The sequence below is a fragment of the Bombina bombina genome, chromosome 4 (assembly GCF_027579735.1).
Source record: "Bombina bombina isolate aBomBom1 chromosome 4, aBomBom1.pri, whole genome shotgun sequence".
Taxonomy (NCBI): domain Eukaryota; kingdom Metazoa; phylum Chordata; class Amphibia; order Anura; family Bombinatoridae; genus Bombina; species Bombina bombina.
In genome coordinates, this window is record NC_069502.1 from 126,714,409 (window position 1) to 126,738,385 (window position 23,977).

The 23,977-nt window shown below is 41.7% G+C and overlaps 1 protein-coding gene across 1 annotated transcript in view; it reads left to right on the top strand.

Moving 5' to 3' along the window:
* The window catches only part of ATAD2B (ATPase family AAA domain containing 2B), an 823,789-nt gene that overhangs the window by 479,792 nt on the left and 320,020 nt on the right, over positions 1-23,977 (top strand). The window contains exon 20 of the mRNA XM_053711168.1: positions 15,178-15,374. Coding sequence (XP_053567143.1) covers positions 15,178-15,374 — 197 coding nt within the window. The remainder of the gene's footprint in view (positions 1-15,177; positions 15,375-23,977) is intronic.

Here is a 23,977-nt window from a genome sequence, read left to right on the forward strand (position 1 = left end):
ATCCGGGGGAATGGGAACTCCATCCGGAGGTGTTTGCTCAATTGGTTCTCCGTTGGGGCAAACCAGAATTGGATCTCATGGCGTCTCGCCAGAACGCCAAGCTTCCTTGTTACGGATCCAGGTCCAGGGACCCAGAAGCGGCACTGATAGATGCTCTAGCAGCGCCTTGGTTCTTCAACCTGGCTTATGTGTTTCCACCGTTTCCTCTGCTCCCTCGTCTGATTGCCAAAATCAAACAGGAAAGAGCATCGGTGATATTGATAGCGCCTGCGTGGCCACGCAGGACCTGGTATGCAGACCTAGTGGACATGTCATCCTTTCCACCATGGACTCTGCCTCTGAGACAAGACCTTCTAATACAAGGTCCTTTCAATCATCCGAATCTACTTTCTCTGAGACTGACTGCATGGAGATTGAACGCTTGATTCTATCAAAGCGTGGCTTCTCCGAGTCAGTAATTGATACCTTAATACAGGCACGAAAGCCTGTCACCAGGAAAATTTACCACAAGATATGGCGTATATATCTTCATTGGTGTAAATCCAAGAATTACTCATGGAGTAGGGTTAGGATTCCTAGGATATTGTCCTTCCTCCAAGAGGGTTTGGACAAAGGATTATCAGCTAGTTCTTTAAAGGGACAGATTTCTGCTCTGTCTATTCTTTTGCATAAGCGTCTGGCAGAAGTTCCAGACGTTCAGGCATTTTGTCAGGCTTTAGTTAGAATTAAGCCTGTGTTTAAAACTGTTGCTCCTCCATGGAGCTTAAACTTGGTTCTTAAAGTTCTTCAAGGGGTTCCGTTTGAACCCCTTCATTCTATTGATATCAAACTTCTTTCATGGTAAGTTCTTTTTCTGATGGCTATTTCCTCGGCTCGAAGAGTCTCTGAGTTATCTGCCTTACATTGTGATTCTCCTCATCTGATCTTTCATTCAGATAAAGTTGTTCTGCGTACAAAACCGGGGTTTTTACCTAAGGTGGTTTCTAACAAGAATATCAATCAAGAGATTGTTGTTCCATCATTATGTCCTAATCCTTCTTCAAAGAAGGAATGTCTTTTGCATAATCTAGACGTAGTCTGTGCCTTGAAGTTTTACTTACAGGCTACTAAAGATTTTCGCCAAACATCTAACCTGTTTGTTGTTTACTCTGGACAGAGGAGAGGTCAGAAGGCCTCGGCAACCTCTCTTTCTCCAACATAGGTGTGTCCGGTCCACGGCGTCATCCTTACTTGTGGGATATTCTCCTCCCCAACAGGAAATGGCAAAGAGCCCAGCAAAGCTGGTCACATGATCCCTCCTAGGCTCCGCCTACCCCAGTCATTCTCTTTGCCGTTGTACAGGCAACATCTCCACGGAGATGGCTTAGAGTTTTTTAGTGTTTAACTGTAGTTTTTCATTATTCAATCAAGAGTTTGTTATTTTCAAATAGTGCTGGTATGTACTATTTACTCAGAAACAGAAAAGAGATGAAGAATTCTGTTTGTATGAGGAAAATGATTTTAGCAACCGTAACTAAAATCCATGGCTGTTCCACACAGGACTGTTGAGAGCAATTAACTTCAGTTGGGGGAACAGTGTGCAGTCTCTTGCTGCTTGAGGTATGACACATTCTAACAAGACGATGTAATGCTGGAAGCTGTCATTTTCCCTATGGGATCCGGTAAGCCATTTTTATTAAGATAGTAAATAAGGGCTTCACAAGGGCTTATTAAGACTGTAGACTTTTTCTGGGCTAAATCGATTCATTATTAACACATATTTAGCCTTGAGGAATCATTTATTCTGGGTATTTTGATATGATTATATCGGCAGGCACTGTTTTTGACACCTTATTCTTTAGGGGCTTTCCCTAATCATAGTCAGAGCCTCATTTTCGCGCCGGTAATGGCGCACTTGTTTTTTGAGGACAGCATGGCATGCAGCTGCATGTGTGTGGAGCTCTGATACATAGAAAAGTCTTTCTGAAGGCATCATTTGGTATCGTATTCCCCTTTGGGCTTGGTTGGGTCTCAGCAAAGCAGATTCCAGGGACTGTAAAGGGGTTAAATATGAAAACGGCTCCGGTTCCGTTATTTTAAGGGTTAAAGCTTCCAAATTTGGTGTGCAATACTTTTAAGGCTTTAAGACACTGTGGTGAAATTTTGGTGAATTTTGAACAATCCCTTCATACTTTTTCGCAATTGCAGTAATAAAGTGTGTTTAGTTTAAAATTTAAAGTGACAGTAACGGTTTTATTTTAAAACGTTTTTTGTGCTTTGTTATCAAGTTTATGCCTGTTTAACATGTCTGAACTACCAGATAGATTGTGTTCTGAATGTGGGGAAATCAAGGTTCCTTCTCATTTAACTATATGTATTTTATGTCATAAAAAATTTAGTAAAAATGATGCCCAAGATGATTCCTCAAGTGAGGGGAGTAAGCATGGTACTGCATCATCCCCTACTTCGTCTACACCAGTCTTGCCCATACAGGAGGCCCCTAGTACATCTAGTGCGCCAATACTCCTTACTATGCAACATTTAACGGCTGTAATGGATAATTCTATCAAAAACATTTTAGCCAATATGCCCACTTATCAGCGAAAGCGCGACTGCTCTGTTTTAGAAATTTCTGTAGAGCATGAGAACGCTGATGATATGGTTTCTGAAGGGCCCCTACACCAGTCTGAGGGGGCCAGGGAGGTTTTGTCTGAGGGAGAAATTTCAGATTCAGGAAACATTTCTCAACAAGCTGAACCTGATGTGATTAATTTTAAATTTAAGTTGGAACATCTCCGCGCTCTGCTTAAGGAGGTGTTATCCAATTTGGATGATTGTGATTATCTGGTCATGCCAGAACCACTATGTAAAATAGAAAAGTTCTTAGAGGCCCCGGGGCCCCCCGAAGCTTTTCCTATATCCAAGCGGGTGGCGTACATTGTTAGTAAAGAATGGGACAGGCCCGGTATACCTTTAGTACCTTCCCCCATATTTATAAAATTGTTTTCCTATAGTCGACCCCAGAAAGGACTGATGGCAGACAGTCCCCAAGGTCGAGGGGGCGGTTTCTACTCTACACAAGCGCGCCACTATACCCATAGAAGATAGTTGTGCTTTCCAAGATCCTATGGATACAAAATTAGAAGGTCTGCTAAAGATGTTTGTTCAGCAAGGTTCCCTTCTACATCCAATTGCATGCATTGTCCCTGTCACTGCAGCCGCGTGTTTCTAGTTTGATGAGCTAGGAAAGGCGATTATTAGTAATTCTTCTGTTTATGAGGAGATTATGGACAGAATTCGTGCTCTTAAATTGGCTAATTCTTTCACCCTAGACGCCACCTTGCAATTGGCTAGGTTAGCGGCGAAAAAATTCTGGGTTTTGCTATTGTGGCGCAGAGCGCTTCGGTTAAAATCTTGGACAGCGGATGCGTCTTCCAAGAACAAATTGCTTGACATTCCTTTCAAGGGGAAAACACTCTTTGGCCCTGACTTGAAAGAGATTATCTCTGATATCACTGGGGGCAAGGGCCACGCCCTTCCTCGGGATAGGTCTTTTCAAGACCAAAAATAAACCTAAGTTTAAGCAGGAAGGTAATACTTCTCAAGCCAATCCAGCCTGGAGACCTATGCAAGGCTGGAACATAGGAAAGCAGGCCGGGAAACCTGCCACTGCTACCAAGACAGCATGAAATGCGGGCCCCCGATCCGGGACCGGATCTGGTGGGGGGCAGACTCTCTCTCTTCGCTCAGGCTGGGGCAAGAGATGTTCTGGATCCTTGGGCGTTAGAAATAGTCTCCCAAGGTTATTCTCTGGAGTTCAAGGGGCTTCCTCCTAGGGGGAGGTTCCACAGGTCTCAGTTGTCTTCAGACCACATAAGAAGACAGGCATTCTTACATTGGGTAAAAGACCTGCTAAAAATGGGAGTGATTCATCCTGTTCCATTAGGAGAACAAGGGATGGGGTTCTACTCCAATCTGTTCATAGTTCCCAAAAAAGAGGGAACGTTCAGACCAATCTTCGATCTCAAGATCTTGAACAAGTTTCTCAAGGTTCCATCGTTCAAGATGGAAACCATTCGAACACTTCTTCCTTCCATCCAGGAAGGTCAATTCATGACCAAGGTGGATTTCAAGGATGCGTATCTACATATTCCTATCCACAAGGAACATTATCGGTTCCTAAGGTTTGCATTCCTGGACAAGCATTTCCAGTTCGTGGCGTTTTCTTTCGGATTAGCCACTGCTCCTAGGTTTTTCTCATAGGTACTAGGGTCCCTTCTGGCGGTGCTAAGACCAAGGGGCATTGCTGTAGTACCTTACTTGGACGACATTCTGATTCGAGCGTCGTCCCTTCCTCAAGTATAGGCTCACACGGACATTGTCCTGGCCTTTCTCAGATCTCACGGATGGAAAGTGAACGTGGAAAAGAGTTCTCTATCTCCGTCAACGAGGGTTCCCTTCTTGGGAACTATAATAGACTCCTTAGAAATGAGGATTTTTCTGACAGAAGCCAGAAAAACAAAACTGCTAGACTCTTGTCGGATACTTCATTCCGTTCCTCTTCCTTCCATAGCGCAGGGCATGGAAGTGATAGGTTTGATGGTAGCGGCACTGGACATAGTTCCTTTTGTGCGCATTCATCTAAGACCATTACAACTGTTCATGCTCAGTCAGTGGACTGGGGACTATTCAGACTTGTCTCCGAAGATACAAGTAAATCAGAGGACCAGAGACTCATTCCGTTGGTGGCTGTCCCTGGACAACCTTTCACAAGGGATGACCTTCTGCAGACCAGAGTGGGTCATTGTCACGACCGACGCCAGTCTGATGGGCTGGGGCGCGGTCTGGGGATCCCTGAAAGCTCAGGGTCTTTGGTCTCGGGTAGACTCTCTTCTACCGATAAATATTCTGGAACTGAGAGCGATATTCAATGCTCTCAAAGCTTGGCCTCAGCTAGCGAGGGCCAAGTTCATACATCAACCATCAGGGGGGAACAAGGAGTTCCCTAGCGATGGAAGAAGTGACCAAAATCATTCTATGGGCGGAGTCTCACTCCTGCCACCTGTCTGCTATCCACATCCCAGGAGTGGAAAATTGGGAAGCGGATTTTCTGAGTCGTCAGACATTGCATCCGGGGGAGTGGGAACTCCATCCGGAAATCTTTGCCCAAGTCACTCAACCGTGGGGCATTCCAGACATGGATCTGATGACCTCTCGTCAGAACTTTAGAGTTCCTTACTACGGGTACAGATCCAGGGATCCCAAGGCGGCTCTAGTGGATGCACTAGTAGCACCTTGGACCTTCAAACTAGCTTATGTGTTCCCGCCGTTTCCTCTCATCCCCAGGCTGGTAGCCAGGATCAATCAGGAGAGGGCGTCGGTGATTTTGATAGCTCCTGCGTGGCCACGCAGGACTTGGTATGCAGATCTGGTGAATACGTCATCGGCTCCACCATGGAAGCTACCTTTGAGACGAGACCTTCTTGTTCTAGGTCCGTTCGACCCACTCCAGCTGACTGCTTGGAGATTGAACGCTTGATCTTATCAAAGCGAGGGTTCTCAGATTCTGTTATTAATACTCTTGTTCAGGCCTGAAAGCCTGTAACCAGAAAAATTACCACATAATTTGGTATATCTGTTGGTGTGAATCTGCAGGATTCCTTTGGGACAAGGTTAAGATTCCTAAGAGTCTATCCTTCCTTCGAGAAGGATTGGAAAAAGGATTATCTGCAAGTTCCTTGATGGGACAGATTTCTGCCTTGTCCGTGTTACTTCACAAAAAGCTGGCAGCTGTGCCAGATGTTCTAGCCTTTGTTCAGGCTCTGGTTAGAATCAAGCCTGTTTACAAAATTTTTGACTCCTACTTGGAGTCTCAACCTAGTTCTTTCAGTTCTTCAGGGGGTTCCGTTTGAACCCTTACATTCCGTTGATATTAAGTTATTATCTTGGAAAGTTTGTTTTTGGTTGCTATTTCTTCTGCTAGAAGAGTTTCAGAATTATCTGCTCTGCAGTGTTCTTCTCCTTATCTGGAGTTCCATGCAGATAAGGTGGTTTTCCGTACTAAACCTGGTTTTCTTCCAAAAGTTGTTTCTAACAAAGACATTAACCAGGAGATAGTTGTACCTTTCTTTGTGTCCTAATCCAGTTTCAAAGAAGGAACGTTTGTTGCACAACTTGAATGTAGTTCGTGCTCTCAAATTTTACTTAGCAGCTACTAAGGATTTCAGACAAACTTTGTCTTTGTTTGTTGTTTATTCTGGTAAACGGAGAGGTCAAAAAGCAACTTCTACCTCTCTCTCCTTCTGGATTAAAAGCATTATCCGATTGGCTTATGAGACTGCCGGACGGCAGCCTCCTGAAAGAATCACAGCTCACTCCACTAGGGCTGTGGCTTCCACATGGGCCTTCAAGAACGAGGCTTCTGTTGATCAGATATGTAGGGCAGCGACTTGGTCTTCACTGCACACTTTTTCCAAATTTTACAAGTTTGATACTTTTGCTTCTTCTGAGGCTATTTTTGGGAGAAGGGTTTTGCAAGCCGTGGTGCCTTCCATTTAGGTGACCTGATTTGCTCCCTCCCTTCATCCGTGTCCTAAAGCTTTGGTATTGGTTCCCACAAGTAAGGATGACGCCGTGGACCGGACACACCTATGTTGGAGAAAACAGAATTTATGTTTACCTGATAAATTTCTTTCTCCAACGGTGTGTCCGGTCCACGGCCCGCCCTGGTTTTTTTAATCAGGTCTGATAATTTATTTTCTTTAACTACAGTCACCACGGTACCATATGGTTTCTCCTATGCAAATATTCCTCCTTAACGTCGGTCGAATGACTGGGGTAGGCGGAGCCTAGGAGGGATCATGTGACCAGCTTTGCTGGGCTCTTTGCCATTTCCTGTTGGGGAGGAGAATATCCCACAAGTAAGGATGACGCCGTGGACCGGACACACCGTTGGAGAAAGAAATTTATCAGGTAAACATAAATTCTGTTTTCTTTTTGGCTTCGGAGTATAATCCGTTTAGCCTATGAGACTGCTGGACAGCAGCCTTCTGAAAGGATTACAGCTCATTCTACTAGAGCTGTGGCTTCCACCTGAGCCTTTAAAAATGAGGCCTCTGTTGAACAGATTTGCAAGGCTGCAACTTGGTCTTCGCTTCATACTTTTTCCAAATTTTCCAAATTTGATACTTTTGCTTCTTCGGGGGCTGTTTTTGGGAGAAAAGTTCTACAGGCAGTGGTTCCTTCCGTTTAAGTTCCTGCCTTGTCCCTCCCATCATCCGTGTACTTTAGCTTTGGTATTGGTATCCCACAAGTAATGAATAATCCGTGGACTGGATACACTTAACAAGAGAAAACATAATTTATGCTTACCTGATAAATTTATTTCTCTTGTAGTGTATCCAGTCCACGGCCCGCCCTGTCCTTTTCAGGCAGGTCTAAATTTTAATTAAACTACAGTTACCACTGCACCCTATGGTTTCTCCTTTCTCGGCTTGTTTCGGTCGAATGACTGTATATGGCAGTGAGGGGAGGAGCTATATAGCAGCTCTGCTGTGGGTGATCCTCTTGCAACTTCCTGTTGGGAAGGAGAATATCCCACAAGTAATGGATGATCCGTGGACTGGATACACCACAAGAGAAATAAATTTATCAGGTAAGCATAAATTATGTTTTTTTCAAATGACAAGTTTTAAACAATGTTCCAATGCAGTGTATATATATATATATATATATATATATATATATATATATATATTTATTTCTCTTGTTAAGTGTATCCAGTCCACGGATCATCCATTACTTGTGGGATATTCCTCTTGCAACTTCCTGTTGGGAAGGAGATCACCCACAGCAGAGCTGCTATATAGCTCCTCCCTTCACTGCCATATCCAGTCATTCTCTTGCAACTCTCAACTAAGATGGAGGTCGTAAGAGGACTGTGGTGTTTTATACTTAGTTTATTTCTTCAATCAAAAGTTTGTTATTTTTAAATGGTACCGGAGTGTACTGTTTATCTCAGGCAGTGTTTAGAAGAAGAATCTGCCTGCGTTTTCTATGATCTTAGCAGAAGTAACTAAGATCCTTTGCTGTTCTCACATATTCTGAGTAGTGAGGTAACTTCAGAGGGGGAATAGCGTGCAGGTTTTCCTGTAATAAGGTATGTGCAGTTAAAATATTTTTCTAGGGATGGAATTTGCTAGAAAATGCTGCTGATACCGAAGTAATGTAAGTAAAGCCTTAAATGCAGTGATAGCGACTGGTATCAGGCTTATTAATAAAGATACATACTCTTATAAAAGTGTATTTTAAAACGTTTGCTGGCATGTTTAATCGTTTTTTACATATGTTTGGTGATAAAACTTATTGGGGCCTAGTTTTTTCCACATGGCTGGCTTGAATTTTGCCTAGAAACAGTTCCCTGAGGCTTCCCACTGTTGTAATATGAGTGGGAGGGGCCTATTTTGGCGTTTTTTTGCACAGCAAAAATTACATACACAGACATCCAGCTTCTTCCTGCATGATCCAGGACTTCTCTGAAGGGCTCAAAATGCTTCAAAAGTCGTATTGAGGGAGGTAAAAAGCCACAGTAGAGCTGTGGCAGTTGTGACTGTTTAAAAAACGTTTTTGTCATTTGTTATTCCGTTTTTGGTATTAAGGGGTTAAGCATCCATTTGCAAGTGGGTGCAATGCTCTGCTAACGTATTACATACACTGTAAAAATTTCGTTAGTGTAACTGCATTTTTTCACTGTTATTTCAAAATTTGGGAAAATTTGTGTTTCTTAAAGGCGCAGTAACGTTTTTTATATTGCTTGTAAACTTGTTTTAAAGTGTTTTCCAAGCTTGCTAGTCTCATTGCTAGTCTGTTTAAACATGTCTGACACAGAGGAACCTACTTGTTCATTATGTTTGAAAGCCATGGTGGAGCCCCATAGGAGAATGTGTACTAAATGTATTGATTTCACCTTAAACAGTAAAGATCAGTCTTTATCTATAAAAGAATTATCACCAGAGGGTTCTGTCGAGGGGGAAGTTATGCCGACTAACTCTCCCCACGTGTCAGACCCTTCGCCTCCCGCTCAGGGGACGCACGCTAATATGGAGCCAATTACATCAGGGACGCCCATAGTGATTACCTTGCAGGACATGGCTGCAATCATGAATAATACCCTGTCAGAGGTATTATCTAGATTGCCTGAATTGAGAGGCAAGCGCGATAGCTCTGGGGTTAGGAGAGATACAGAGTGCGCAAATGCTGTTAGAGCCATGTCTGATACTGCTTCACAGTATGCAGAACATGAGGACGGAGAGCTTCAGTCTGTGGGTGACATCTCTGACTCGGGGATACCTGATTCAGAGATTTCTAATTTTAAATTTAAGCTTGAGAACCTCCGTGTATTGCTTGGGGAGGTATTAGCTGCTCTGAATGACTGTAACACAGTTGCAATTCCAGAGAAATTGTGTAGGCTGGATAGATACTATGCGGTGCCGGTGTGTACTGACGTTTTTCCTATACCTAAAAGGCTTACAGAAATTATTAGCAAGGAGTGGGATAGACCCGGTGTGCCCTTTTCCCCACCTCCTATATTTAGAAAAATGTTTCCAATAGACGCCACTACACGGGACTTATGGCACACGGTCCCTAAGCAGTTTCTACTTTAGTAAAGCGTACCACTATCCCGGTTGAGGACAGTTGTGCTTTTTCAGATCCAATGGATAAAATATTGGACGGTTACCTTAAGAAAATGTTTATTCAACAAGGTTTTATTTTACAGCTCCTTGCATGCATTGCGCCTGTCACTGCAGCAGTGGCATTCTGGTTTGAGGCCCTGGAAGAGGCCATCCAGACAGCTCCATTGAATGAAATTATGGACAAGCTTAGAACGCTTAAGCTAGCGAACTCATTTGTTTCTGATGCCATTGTTCATTTGACTAAACTAATGGCTAAGAATTCCGGATTCGCCATCCAGGCGCGTCGGGTGCTATGGCTTAAATCCTGGTCAGCCGACGTGACTTCAAAGTCTAAATTACTCAAATTCCTTTCAAGGGGCAGACCCTATTCGGGCCTGGCTTGAAGGAAATTATTGCTGACATTACTGGAGGCAAGGGTCATACCCTTCCTCAGGACAGGGCCAAATCAAAGGCCAAACAGTCTAATTTTCATGCCTTTCGAAATTTCAAGGCAGGAGCAGCATCAACTTCCTCCGCTTCAAAACAAGAGGGAACTGTTGCTCATTCCAGACAGGCCTGGAAACCTAACCAGTCCTGGAACAAGGGCAAGCAGGCCAGAAAGCCTGCTGCTGCCCCCAAGACAGCATGAAGGAACGCCCCCCTATCCGGAAACGGATCTAGTGGGGGGCAGACTTTCTCTCTACACCCAGGCGTGGGCAAGAGATGTTCAGGATCCCTGGGCGTTGGAGATCATATCTCAGGGATATCTTCTGGACTTCAAAGCTTCTCCTCCACAAGGGAGATTTCATCTTTCAAGGTTATCGGCAAACCAGATAAAGAAAGAGGCATTCCTAAGCTGTGTGCAAGACCTCCTAGTAATGGGAGTGATCCATCCAGTTCCGCGGACGGAACAAGGACAGGGATTTTATTCAAATCTGTTTGTGGTTCCCAAGAAAGAGGGAACCTTCAGACCAATCTTGGATCTAAAGATCTTAAACAAATTCCTCAGAGTTCCATCATTCAAAATGGAAACTATTCGGACCATCCTACCCATTTTCCAAGAGGGTCAGTACATGACCACAGTGGATTTAAAGGTTGCCTACCTTCACATACCGATTCACAAAGATCATCATCGGTTCCTAAGGTTTGCCTTTCTGGACAGGCATTACCAATTTGTAGCTCTTCCCTTCGGGTTGGCCACTGCCCCGAGAATTTTTACAAAGGTTCTGGGCTCACTTCTGGCGGTTCTAAGACCGCGAGGCATAGCGGTGGCTCCGTATCTAGACGACATCCTGATACAGGCGTCAAGCTTTCAAGTTGCCAAGTCTCATACAGAGATAGTTCTGGCATTTCTGAGGTCGCATGGGTGGAAAGTGAACGTGGAAAAGAGTTCTCTATCACCACTCACAAGAGTCTCCTTCCTAGGGACTCTTATAGATTCTGTAGAGATGAAAATTTACCTGACGGAGTCCAGGTTATCAAAACTTCTAAATGCTTGCCGTGTCCTTCATTCCATTCCACGCCCGTCAGTGGCTCAGTGCATGTAAGTAATCGGCTTAATGTTAGCGGCAATGGACATAGTGCCATTTGCGAGCCTGCATCTCAGACCGCTGCAATTATGCATGCTAAGTCAGCGGAATGGGGATTACTCAGATTTGTCCCCTCTACTAAATCTGGATCAAGAGACCAGAGATTCTCTTCTCTGGTGGCTTTCTCGGGTCCATCTGTCCAAGGGTATGACCTTTCGCAGGCCAGATTGGACAATTGTAACAACAGATGCCAGCCTTCTAGGTTGGGGCGCAGTCTGGAACTCCCTGAAGGCTCAGGGATCGTGGACTCAGGAGGAGAAACTCCTCCCAATAAATATTCTGGAATTAAGAGCAATATTCAATACTCTTCTAGCTTGGCCTCAGTTAGCAACACTGAGGTTCATCAGATTTCAGTCGGACAACATCACGACTGTGGCTTACATCAACCATCAAGGGGGAACCAGGAGTTCCCTAGCGATGTTAGAAGTCTCAAAGATAATTCGCTGGGCAGAGTCTCACTCTTGCCACCTGTCAGCAATCCACATCCCAGGCGTAGAGAACTGGGAGGTGGATTTTCTAAGTCGTCAGACTTTTCATCCGGGGGAGTGGGAACTCCATCCGGAGGTGTTTGCTCAATTGGTCCATCAATGGGGCAAACCAGAACTGGATCTCATGGCGTCTCGCCAGAACGACAAGCTTCCTTGTTACGGATCCAGGTCCAGGGACCCAGGAGCAACGCTGATAGATGCTCTAGCAGCTCCTTGGTTCTTCAACCTGGCCTATGTGTTTCCACCGTTTCCTCTGCTTCCTCGACTGATTGCCAAAATCAAACAGGAGAGAGCATCGGTGATTCTGATAGCGCCTGCGTGGCCACGCAGGACCTGGTATGCAGACCTAGTGGACATGTCATCTCTTCCACCATGGACTCTGCCTCTGAGGCAGGACCTTCTAATACAAGGTCCTTTCAATCATCCAAATCTAATTTCTCTGAGACTGACTGCATGGAGATTGAACGCTTGATTCTATCAAGGCGTGGCTTCTCCGAGTCCGTCATTGATACCTTAATACAGGCTCGGAAGCCTGTCTCCAGGAAAATCTACCATAAGATATGGCGTAAATATCTTTATTGGTGTGAATCCAAGAGTTACTCATGGAGTAAGGTTAGGATTCCTAGGATATTGTCCTTTCTCCAAGAGGGTTTGGACAAAGGCTTATCAGCTAGTTCTTTAAAAGGACAGATCTCTGCTCTGTCTATTCTTTTGCACAAGCGTCTGGCAGAAGTTCCAGACGTCCAGGCATTTTGTCAGGCTTTGGTTAGGATTAAGCCTGTGTTTAAAACTGTTGCTCCCCCGTGGAGCTTAAACTTGGTTCTTAAAGTTCTTCAGGGAGTTCCGCTTGAACCCCTTCATTCCATTGATATTAAACTTTTATCTTGGAAAGTTCTGTTTTTGATGGCTATTTCCTCGGCCCGAAGAGTCTGAGTTATCTGCCTTACATTGTTATTCTCCTTATCTGATTTTTCATTCAGACAAGGTAGTTCTGCGTACCAAACCTGGGTTTTTACCTAAGGTGGTTTCTAACAGGAATATCAATCAAGAGATTGTTGTTCCATCATTGTGTCCTAATCCTTCTTCAAAGAAGGAACGTCTTTTGCATAATCTGGACGTAGTCCGTGCCTTGAAGTTTTACTTACAGGCTACTAAAGATTTTCGTCAAACATCTGCCCTGTTTGTCATTTACTCTGGACAGAGGAGAGGTCAAAAAGCTTCGACAACCTCTCTCTCCTTTTGGCTTCGGAGCATAATACTCTTAGCCTATGAGACTGCTGGACAGCAGCCCCCTGAAAGGATTACAGCTCATTCTACTAGAGCTGTGGCTTCCACCTGGACCTTTAAAAATGAGGCCTCTGTTGAACAGATTTGCAAGGCTGCGACTTGGTCTTCGCTTCACACTTTTTCAAAATTTTACAAATTTGATACTTTTGCTTCTTCAGAGGCTGTTTTTGGGAGAAAGGTTCTACAGGCAGTGGTTCCTTCCGTTAAAGTTCCTGCCTTGTCCCTCCCATCATCCGTGTACTTTAGCTTTGGTATTAGTATCCCACAAGTAATGGATGATCCGTGGACTGGATACACTTAACAAGAGAAAACATAATTTATGCTTACCTGATAAATTTATTTCTCTTGTAGTGTATCCAGTCCACGGCCCGCCCTGTTCTTTTAAGGCAGGTCTAAATTTTAATTAAACTACAGTCACCACTGCACCCTATGGTTTCTCCTTTCTCGTCTTGTTTCGGTCGAATGACTGGATATGGCAGTGAGGGGAGGAGCTATATAGCAGCTCTGCTGTGGGTGATCCTCTTGCAACTTCCTGTTGGGCAGGAGAATATCCCACAAGTAATGGATGATCCGTGGTCTGGATACACTACAAGAGAAATAAATTTATCAGGTAAGCATAAATTATGTTTTATTAATAAAGAAATTAACTTAAATGTAGCCACCAATCAGCAAGCGCTATCCAGGGTTCTAAACCACAAATGGGCCGCATCTTAAGCTTTCATTCCTGCTTTTTCATTAGAGATACCAAGATAAACGAAGAAAAATAGATAATAGGAGTAAATTAGAAAGTTGCTTAAAATTGCATGCTCTATCTAAATCATGACAGAAAAAAATTGGGTTTAGTATAAGGTTTTTTTTCTTTTCTTTTTTTTCCGTTTAATCTCCAATAAATTCATGTAATTTGCTTTGTTATTAAACTGATATGAAACCCAAGTTTTTTTCTTTCATGATTTAGATAGAGCATGCAATTTTTAAGCTACTTTCTACTTTACTATGATCACATTTTCTTCGTTCTCTTGGTATCTTTATTTTAAAAGCAAAAATGTAAGCTTAGGAGCCGGCCCATTTTTGGTTCAGCTAGTTTCTTTCTATTTGATAATGAAACAAATGTATTTTTTAAATTAAATAAAATTAAAGTGTAGTTCTACAGGGACGTTAAACACAAAATACATTTTATGCAACCCTCCTCTAGTTGGGGATGCTGCCATTTTGGAAGCTAGGATTCACTGCAAGTATGTGGAGGAGAGTTACTGCAAATGTTCAAACACATTGGCACTGAAATCAAGTGAGATCTAGATTTCAACATGGCTGTACTCTTGACTAGAGGGAGGTGAAGGATAGCATTATTACTATGCTTATAAAGTGTATTTAATGTTTAATCTCCATTTAAAGTGATGGTAAATCCAAGCGTATAACAAACGCTAGGGTTTACCATCACTAGAATTAAAGGGGAGGTTCAGTGATCATATAGGTAAAAAAAGGTGCTAAACTCACACTTTCTGTTCCGATACACATAGCTGAACTCAGCGGTTCCGGCCGCTCACGGCACATCCGTCTTCTACCATTGAGGTGCCGCTTGCACCTCTAAACCAATAGCTGTGCATGCATACAGAACACTGTCAGTTGACACGCACGGCTATTGGTTTAGAGGTGCAAACATCTCCTCAATGAAGGAGACCGATGTGCCATGGGCGGCCAGTGACGCTGAGTTTAGCTATGTGCATCGGCACAGAAAGGGTGAGTTTAGCATCATTTTTTACCTATATGATCACTGAACTTCCACTTTAATTTTCCACTTTAATTTTAGTGATGGTAAATCCTAGATTTATACGCTTGGATTTGCCGTCACTTTAAAAGGGATACTAACCCCAATTTTTTTCTTTTATGATTCAGATAGAGCATGCAATTTTAAGCAACTTTCTATTTTACTCCTTTTTTTTACCTATATGGTCACTGAACCTCCTTGATTTTTAGCGAAGACATATCGGAGCGTTTGTTAAACACTTGAATTTGCCATCACTTTAAGTTCCAACTGCTTTTGCAAATATCTGGACATTATGTCATTGATAAGGGTAGGATAAAATCACTCTATTTGAAATGTGATCCCTCTTTTGCCTTTTTTTTTTGTGTGTGCACGCATCTAATGCTTTTATTTCTCTTTAGCACAGCGGGCTTTGGAAGTTCTACCTCTTGCTTTGCCACCACCATGTCACCAGCTCTCAGAAGTGGAAAAACAACGTATGGAGGACCATGAAGAGAATACACTGAGGGAGCTACGATTATTCCTCAGGGATGTCACCAAACGTCTGGCCACTGACAAGCGTTTTAGCATCTTCAGCAAACCGGTGGATATTGAAGAGGTCTTGTTTCAGTAATGCACAAACAATGAAGCGGATTGTATTTATATTAAGAAAAATCTTTATAGAATTGATCCAAAAAAAATCATTGCATTTTACCAACTTGTGCTGTGAGTCGGATTTATGCAACTACATTTCTGCTTTTACCATAATGAAAACACAACCATAGTAACAAAGCAACAATAAGTGCACAATAAATAGTATTCTTTCTAAAGCTATTTACAACAACAACAAAAAAAAAACAGAAGTAGCTAGTGCAAAACCTTAAGAAGCATTTCTTATATATGAGGATTTATATATAGGATTTGATTGACCTTTTCTTTGTCCCCTTCCAAAAAAACTTGTAAGCAACTACCTATACATAACAAATCTTATGGTTGGATCAGGGGTGGGTGAACCTTGTCCTCAGCCTATTTTTAACCCCGCAACATGCTTGGCGCTGGAATTCCCACCCGCTATTTGCTAAGAGGTGTAAACGTCACCTCTTAGCAAAACAGCATTCTGCCGTGGGCTGCCTGAGCAGCTCAGTGTGGCGAATGCTTGAAACAAATAAATGAGCTTTCTTCATGAAGTATTTTATACTTCATGAATGAAAATCCCCTTTATTTGTTCCAATGGTCAATCCTAGCGTTTTAAAAACGTTAGGATTGACTTTCACTTTAAACTCTTTAAAAGGGACTAATTGCTCAAAATATTTATTTTGTACAAATGACAAGGAAGTTGTTAAATGTTTAATTAATTTTTGAATGAAAAAAAGATTAAAGTGAAAGAAATGTCAAAAATTGAAATGTACGTGGGTGCCTTTCAATTTGAAATAGAAGCATGAATGCAATATACTTTCATTAGCAAAAATGCTTCTAGTTAAAGTTAACTTTTTTTCTTCTTCTGCAAGTGCACATTTCCTTTGAGGGCCAGTGCACCAGTATTCAAACAGGATTAAAGGGACATAATACTCGTATGTTAAATCACTTGAAACTAATGCGGTATAACTGTAAAAAGCGGACAGGAAAATATCACCTGAGCACCTCTATGTAAAAAAGGTAGCTATTTTACCTCACAATTTCCTCAGCTCAGCAGAGTAAGTGCTGTGTAAAAAGTTACTCATCTGCTGCCCAGCTGCTGGTAAAAATAAATAAATAAATAAATAAATAAATGAACAGCAGCCAATCAGCATCAGCAGTGCTGAGGTCATGAACTCTTACTGTGATCTCATGAGATTTCACTTAACTATCATGAGATTTCATAGTAAACTTCCTTCAGCTGAATAGGGAAAAAAGATGAGTGCACGAGGCTCAATCCTTCGGCTGTCCCGGGAGAGACATACTGATTTGTTGCTAAGAAGTCCTTTACAATGGGATGTGGCTACTGAGGAACTTTTGAGGTAAAATATCTTCCTTTTTACATAGAGATGTTCAGGTGATATTTTCTAGTCAGCTTTTTACAGCTATGCTGCAGCACTTTCAAGTGTTTATACATTTGGGTATTATGGCCCTTTAAAGAAAAATTGATGGCACTACATATATAATGTATAATAAGGGGGTGATAACCACTAAATATATCAATTGGCCTTTAAAAAGCTAAAGTTGTTGTTGGGAGGTGCTATGTATCAGTAGAATCTATTGCAGAAAATTTCAGTTATAGAACCGAACAAAAGAGCAATACTATATAAGCACTCAAGATCACCCCTTGTATCGGTGTATAAAGGCGTGTCACAAGAGATGAAAACATACATTTTATTTGAAATTCTTAAAATAGTGGGTTAAGAGTTAAAACTAAAATGCTAGCGAGATTTAGCTTAGCAGTAATATCTCAAATCAACATATAATTCTGAGTGCTGAAACTACTAAACAGCTAATCCACTCCCTGGTAATCTCCCGACTTGACTACTGTAATAACCTACTAACTGGCCTCCCTCTCTCCCGCCTCTCCCCTCTTCAATCCATCCTAAATGCCTCTGCTAGGCTAATCCACCTCTCCCGACGCTCTGTATCTGCTGCACCTCTCTGCGAGTCCCTTCACTGGCTACCCATCCACAGCAGAATTAAATTCAAAATTCTCATCCTGACCTACAAAGCCCTTACCAACGTAGCCCCCCCCTACCTGTCCTCACTCATCAAGAAATATACTCCAGCCCGCCCCCTAAGATCCAACAATGACCTGCTCCTTGCATCTTCTACCATCACCTCCTCCCATGCCAGGCTACAGGACTTCTCTCGTGCAGCACCAACCATCTGGAATGCACTTCCCAGAGCTGTTAGACTTTACCCTAACCTTTCCTCCTTTAAATGCTCCCTAAAGACCTTTCTGTTCATGGAAGCCTATCTCTAAATCAGTAAAAAAATGAATTCTACCTGCCTAACTGCTGCCCCATCTAACTCCACACTAACATCATTCTCACCTTTGCAGTCCCCACCTCCTGTTTCTCACCCTCCTACCATCTAGATTGTAAGTTCCCACGGGAACAGGGCCCTCAATTCCCCCTGTATTTGTTTTGTTAAACTTTGGTGTCTTCTATATTGTATTGTACCGTACTTTTATCTTTGTACCCATGGACAGCGCCGCAGAATCTGTTGCCGCTTTATAAATAAAGAATAATAATAATAAGTTAGCTAGATACTAATGTAGCAATCTGCACAAATATGTAACACATGTGATATTTATGTAGATTGCTACATTAGTATCTAGCTAACTAAAATTATTTGTGGATTTGAGATATTACTGCTAAGCTAAATCTCGCTAGCATTTTAGTTTTAATTCTTTACCTACTATTTTAAAAATTTCCAATAAAATGTATGTTTTAATTTCTTGTGAGACACGCCTTTTATACACTGATGCAAGGTGTGCTCTTGAGGCTTATATAGTATTGCTCTTTTGTTCGGTTCTATAACCGCATTTTCTGCACCAGTATTCAAACACCATATGTTCTCAGAGGGTCATTAGTGGCTTGTATGACACAAATTATGTCTTCAAAAGCAATACTCACTACTGCCAGCTCTCTGATTCTGGTGCACCGGCCCTCACAGAATATGTGCATATGCCTCAGAAAAACTTTATTAACTTTTAATAGATACATCATCATTACTTATGGGATATTAACTCCTCCCCAACAGGAAGTGCAAGAGGATCACCCAAGCAGAGCTGCTATATAGCTCCTCCCCTCTACGTCACACCCAGTCATTCTCTTGCACCCAACTAATAGATAGGATGTGTGAGAGGACTGTGGTGATTAAACTTAGTTTTTTATATCTTCAATCAAAAGTTTGTTATTTTAAACGGCACCGGAGTGTGTTGTTTTCTTCTCAGGCAGAATTTGAAGAAGAATCTACCTGAGTTTTTGTATATGATCTTAGCGGACGTAACTAAGATCCGTTTGCTGTTCTCGGCCATTCTGAGGAGTAAGGTAACTTCAGATCAGGGGACAGCGGGCAGGTTCACCTGCAAAGAGGTATGTTGCAGTATATTATTTTCTAAGGAATGGAATTGACTGAGAAAATACTGCTAATACCGATATAATGTAAGTGCAGCCTTAAATGCAGTAGTAGCAACTGGTATCAGGCTGATATGTATATATGTTTACACTTAAGTATTTCTGGGGAATGGCATTCACTGGGAAAATACTGTATGCATATAACTTTTAGCCTAACTTGCAGTGTGAGCGACTAGCAGCAGGCTTGTAATGACATTTCATAAATTAGATTTCTTTCATGTAATTAGCAAGAGTCCATGAGCTAGTGACGTATGGGATATACATTCCTACCAGGAGGGGCAAAGTTTCCCAAACCTTAAAATGCCTATAAATACACCCCTCACCACACCCACAATTCAGTTTTACAAACTTTGCCTCCGATGGAGGTGGTGAAGTAAGTTTGTGCTAGATTCTACGTTGATATGCGCTCCGCAGCAAGTTGGAGCCCGGTTTTCCTCTCAGCGTGCAGTGAATGTCAGAGGGATGTGAGGAGAGTATTGCCTATTTGAATGCAGTGATCTTCTTCTACGGGGTCTATTTCATAGGTTCTCTGTTATCGGTCGTAGAGATTCATCTCTTACCTCCCTTTTCAGATCGACGATATACTCTTATATATACCATTACCTCTGCTGATTCTCGTTTCAGTACTGGTTTGGCTTTCTACAAACATGTAGATGAGTGTCCTGGGGTAAGTAAATCTTATTTTCTGTGACACTCTAAGCTATGGTTGGGCACTTTGTTTATAAAGTTCTAAATATATGTATTCAAACATTTATTTGCCTTGACTCAGAATGTTCAACATTCCTTATTTTTCAGACAGTCAGTTTCATATTTGGGATAAATGCATTTGTTTCAATCATTTTTTCTTACCTTCAAAAATTTGACTCTTTTTTCCCTGTGGGCTGTTAGGCTCGCGGGGGCAGAAAATGCTTCATTTTATTGCGTCATTCTTGGCGCAGACTTTTTTGGCGCAAAATTTTTTTTTCTGTTTCCGGCGTCATACGTGTCGCCGGACGTTGCGTCATTTTTTGACGTTTTTTTGCGTCAAAAATGTCGGCGTTCCGGATGTGGCGTCATTTTTGGCGCCAAAAGCATTTAGGCGCCAAATAATGTGGGCGTCTTTTTTGGCGCTAAAAAATATGGGCGTCATTTTTGTATCCACATTATTTAAGTCTCATTATTTATTGCTTCTGGTTGCTAGAAGCTTGTTCACTGGCATTTTTTTCCCATTCCTGAAACTGTCATTTAAGGAATTTGATCAATTTTGCTTTATATGTTGTTTTTTTCTTTTACATATTGCAAGATGTTCCACGTTGCAACTGAGTCAGAAGATACTTCAGGAAAATCACTGCCCAGTGCTGGAGCTACCAAGCTAAGTGTATCTGTAAACTTTTGGTATCTGTTTCTCCAGCTGTTGTTTGTATTGCATGTCATGTCAAACTTATTAATTCAGATAAAATTTCCTTTAGTACTGTTACATTACCTGTTGCTGTTCCGTCAACATCTAATTTTCAGAGTGTTCCTGATAACATAAGAGATTTTATTTTTTAAATCCATTAAGAAGGCTATGTCTGTTATTTCTCCTTCTAGTATACATAAAAGTCTTTTAAAACTTCTCTTTTTTCAGATGAATTTTTAAATGAACATCATCATTCTGATACTGATAATGGTTCTTCTGGTTCAGAGATTTCTGTCTCAGAGGTTGATGCTGATAAATCTTTGTATTTGTTCAAGATGGAATTTATTCGTTCTTTACTTAAAGAAGTATTATTTGCATTAGAAATAGAGGATTCTGGTCCTCTTGATACTAAATGTAAACGTTTAAATAAGGTTTTTAAATCTCCTGTAGTTATTCCAGAAGTGTTTTATCTCCCTGATGCTATTTCTGAAGTAATTTCCAGGGAATGGAATAATTTGGGTAATTTATTTACTCCTTCTAGACGTTTAAGCAATTATATCCTGTGCCATCTGACAGATTAGAGTTTTTTGGGACAAAAATCCCTAAGGTTATGGGGCTGTCTCTACTCCTGCTAATGTACTACTATTCCTACGGCAGATAGTACTTCATTTAAGGATCCTTTAGATAGGAAAATTGAATCCTTTCTAAGAAAAGCTTACTTATATTCAGGTAATCTTCTTAGACCTGCTATATTTTTAGCGGATGTTGCTGCAGCTTCAACTTTTTGGTTAGAAGCTTTAGCGCAACAAGTAACAGATCATAATTTTATAGCATTATTATTATTCTATAACATGCTAATAATTTTATTGGTGATACCATCTTTTGATATCATTAGAGTTGATGTCAGGTATATGTCTCTAGCTATTTTAGCTAGAAAAGCTTTATGGATTAAACTTGGAATGCTGATATGTCTTCTAAGTCAACTTTGCTTTCCCTTTCTTTCCAGGGTAAATAATCATTTTCGTTCCTTTCCTCACAACAAGGAACAAAAGCCTGATCCTTCATCCTCAGGAGCGGTATCAGTTTGGAAACTATTTCCAGTTTGGAATATATCCAAGCCTTATAGAAACCTATAGCCAGCTCCTAAGTACCCATGAAGGTGCGGCCCTTATTCCAGCTCAGCTGGTATGGGGCAGATTACGTTTTCTTCAAAGAAATTTGGATCAATTCTGTTCTCAATCTCTGGTTTCAGAACATTGTTTCAGAAAGGTACAGAATTGGCTTCAAGTTAAGGCCTCCTGCTAAGAGATTTTTTTTCTTTCCCGTGTCCCAGTTAACACAGCAAAGGCTCAGCATTTCTGAAATGTGTTTCAGATCTAGAGTTGGCTGGAGTATTTATGCCAGTTCCAGTTCTGGAACAGGGGCTGGGGTTTTATTTTATCTCTTCATTGTACCAAAGAAGGTCAATTCCTTCAGACCAGTTCCGGATCTATCATTATTGAATCGTTATGTTAGGATACCAACATTCAAGATGGTTACTGTAGGACTATCCTGCCTTTTGTTTAGCAAGGGCATTATATGTCTACAATAGATTTACAGGATGTGTATCTGCATATTCCGATTCATCCAGATCACTTTTAGTGTCTGAGATTCTCTTTTTAGACAAGCATTACCAGTTTTGTGGCTCTACCGTTTGGCCTAGCCTCAGTTCCAAGAATTTTTTTCAAAGGTTCTCGGTGCCCTTCTTTCTGTAATCAGAGAACAGGGCTTTGGTATTTCCTTATTTGGACGATATCTTGGTACTTGCTCAGTCTTCTCATTTTCGAAGAATCTCATACGAATCGACTTGTGTTGTTTCTTCAAGTTCATGGTTGGAGGATCAATTTACCAATCAGTTCATTGATTCCTCAGACAAGGGTAACCTTTTTAGGTTTCTAGATAGATTCAGTGTCTATGACTCTGTCCTTGTCAGACAAGAGAAGTTTAACATTGATATCAGCTTGTCAAAACCTTCAATCATTCCCTTTGGTAGCCTTATGCATGGAAATGTTGGGTCTTAGGACTGCCGCATCAGATGCGATCTCCTTTGCTCGTTTTCACATGCGACCTCTTCAGCTCTGTATGCTGAACCAATGGTGCAGGGATTACTCAAAGATATCTCAATTAATATCTTTAAGCCGATTTTACGACACTCTCTGACATGGTGGACAGATCACCATCGTTTAGTTCAGGGGGCTTCTTTGTTCTTCCGACCTGGACTATAATCTCAACAGATGCAAGTCTTACAGGTTGGGGAGCTGTGTGGGGGTATCTGACGGCACAAGGGGTTTGGGAATCTCAGGAGGTGAGATTTCCGATCAATATTTTGGAACTCCGTGCAATTTTCAGAGCTCTTCAGTCTTGGCCTCTTCTGAAGAGAGAGTTGTTCATTTGTTTTCAGATAGACAATGTCACAACTGTGGCATACATCAATCATCAAGGAGGGACTCACAGTCCTCTGGCTATGAAAGAAGTATCTCGAATTTTGGTTTGGGCGGAATCCAGCTCCTGTCTAATCTCTACGGTTCATATCCCAGGTATGGACAATTGGAAAGCGGATTATCTCAGTCGCCAAACGTTGCATCCGGGCGAATGGTCTCTTCACCCAGAGGTATTTCTTCAGATTGTTCAAATGTGGGAACTTCCAGAAATAGATCTGATGGCTTCTCATCTAAACAAGAAACTTCCCAGGTATCTGTCCAGATCCCGGGATCCTCAGGCGGAGGCAGTGGATGCATTATCACTTCCTTGGAAGTATCATCCTGCCTATATCTTTCCGCCTCTAGTTCTTCTTCCAAGAGTAATCTCCAAGATTCTGAAGGAATGCTCGTTTGTTCTGCTGGTAGCTCCGGCATGGCCTCACAGGTTTTGGTATGCGGATCTTGTCCGGATGGCCTCTTGCCAACCGTGGACTCTTCCGTTAAGACCAGACCTTCTGTCTCAAGGTCCTTTTTTCCATCAGGATCTGAAATCCTTAAATTTAAAGGTATGGAGATTGAACGCTTGATTCTTGGTCAAAGAGGTTTCTCTGACTCTGTGATTAATACTATGTTACAGGCTCGTAAATCTGTATCCAGAGAGATATATTATAGAGTCTGGAAGACTTATATTTCTTGGTGTCTTTCTCATCATTTTTCTTGGCATTCTTTTAGAATACCGAGAATATTTCAGTCTCTTCAGGATGGTTTAGATAAGGGTTTGTCCGCAAGTTCCTTGAAAGGACAAATCTCTGCTCTTTCTGTTCTTTTTCACAGAAAGATTGCTATTTTTCCTGATATTCATTGTTTTGTACAAGCTTTGGTTCATATAAAGCCTGTCATTAAGTCAATTTCTCCTCCTTGGAGTTTGAATTTGGTTCTGGGGGCTCTTCAAGCTCCTCCATTTGAACCTATGCATTCATTGGACATTAAATTACTTTCTTGGAAAGTTTTGTTCCTTTTGGCCATCTCTTCTGCCAGAAGAGTTTCTGAATTATCTGCTCTTTCTTGTGAGTCTCCTTTTCTGTTTTTTCATCAGGATAAGGCGGTGTTGCGAACTTCTTTTGAATTTTTACCTAAGTTGTGAATTCCAACAACATTAGTAGAGACATTGTGGTTCCTTCATTATGTCCTAATCCTAAGAATTCTAAGGAGAAATCGTTGCATTCTTTGGATGTTGTTAGAGCTTTGAAATATTATGTTGAAGCTACTAAGTCTTTCCGAA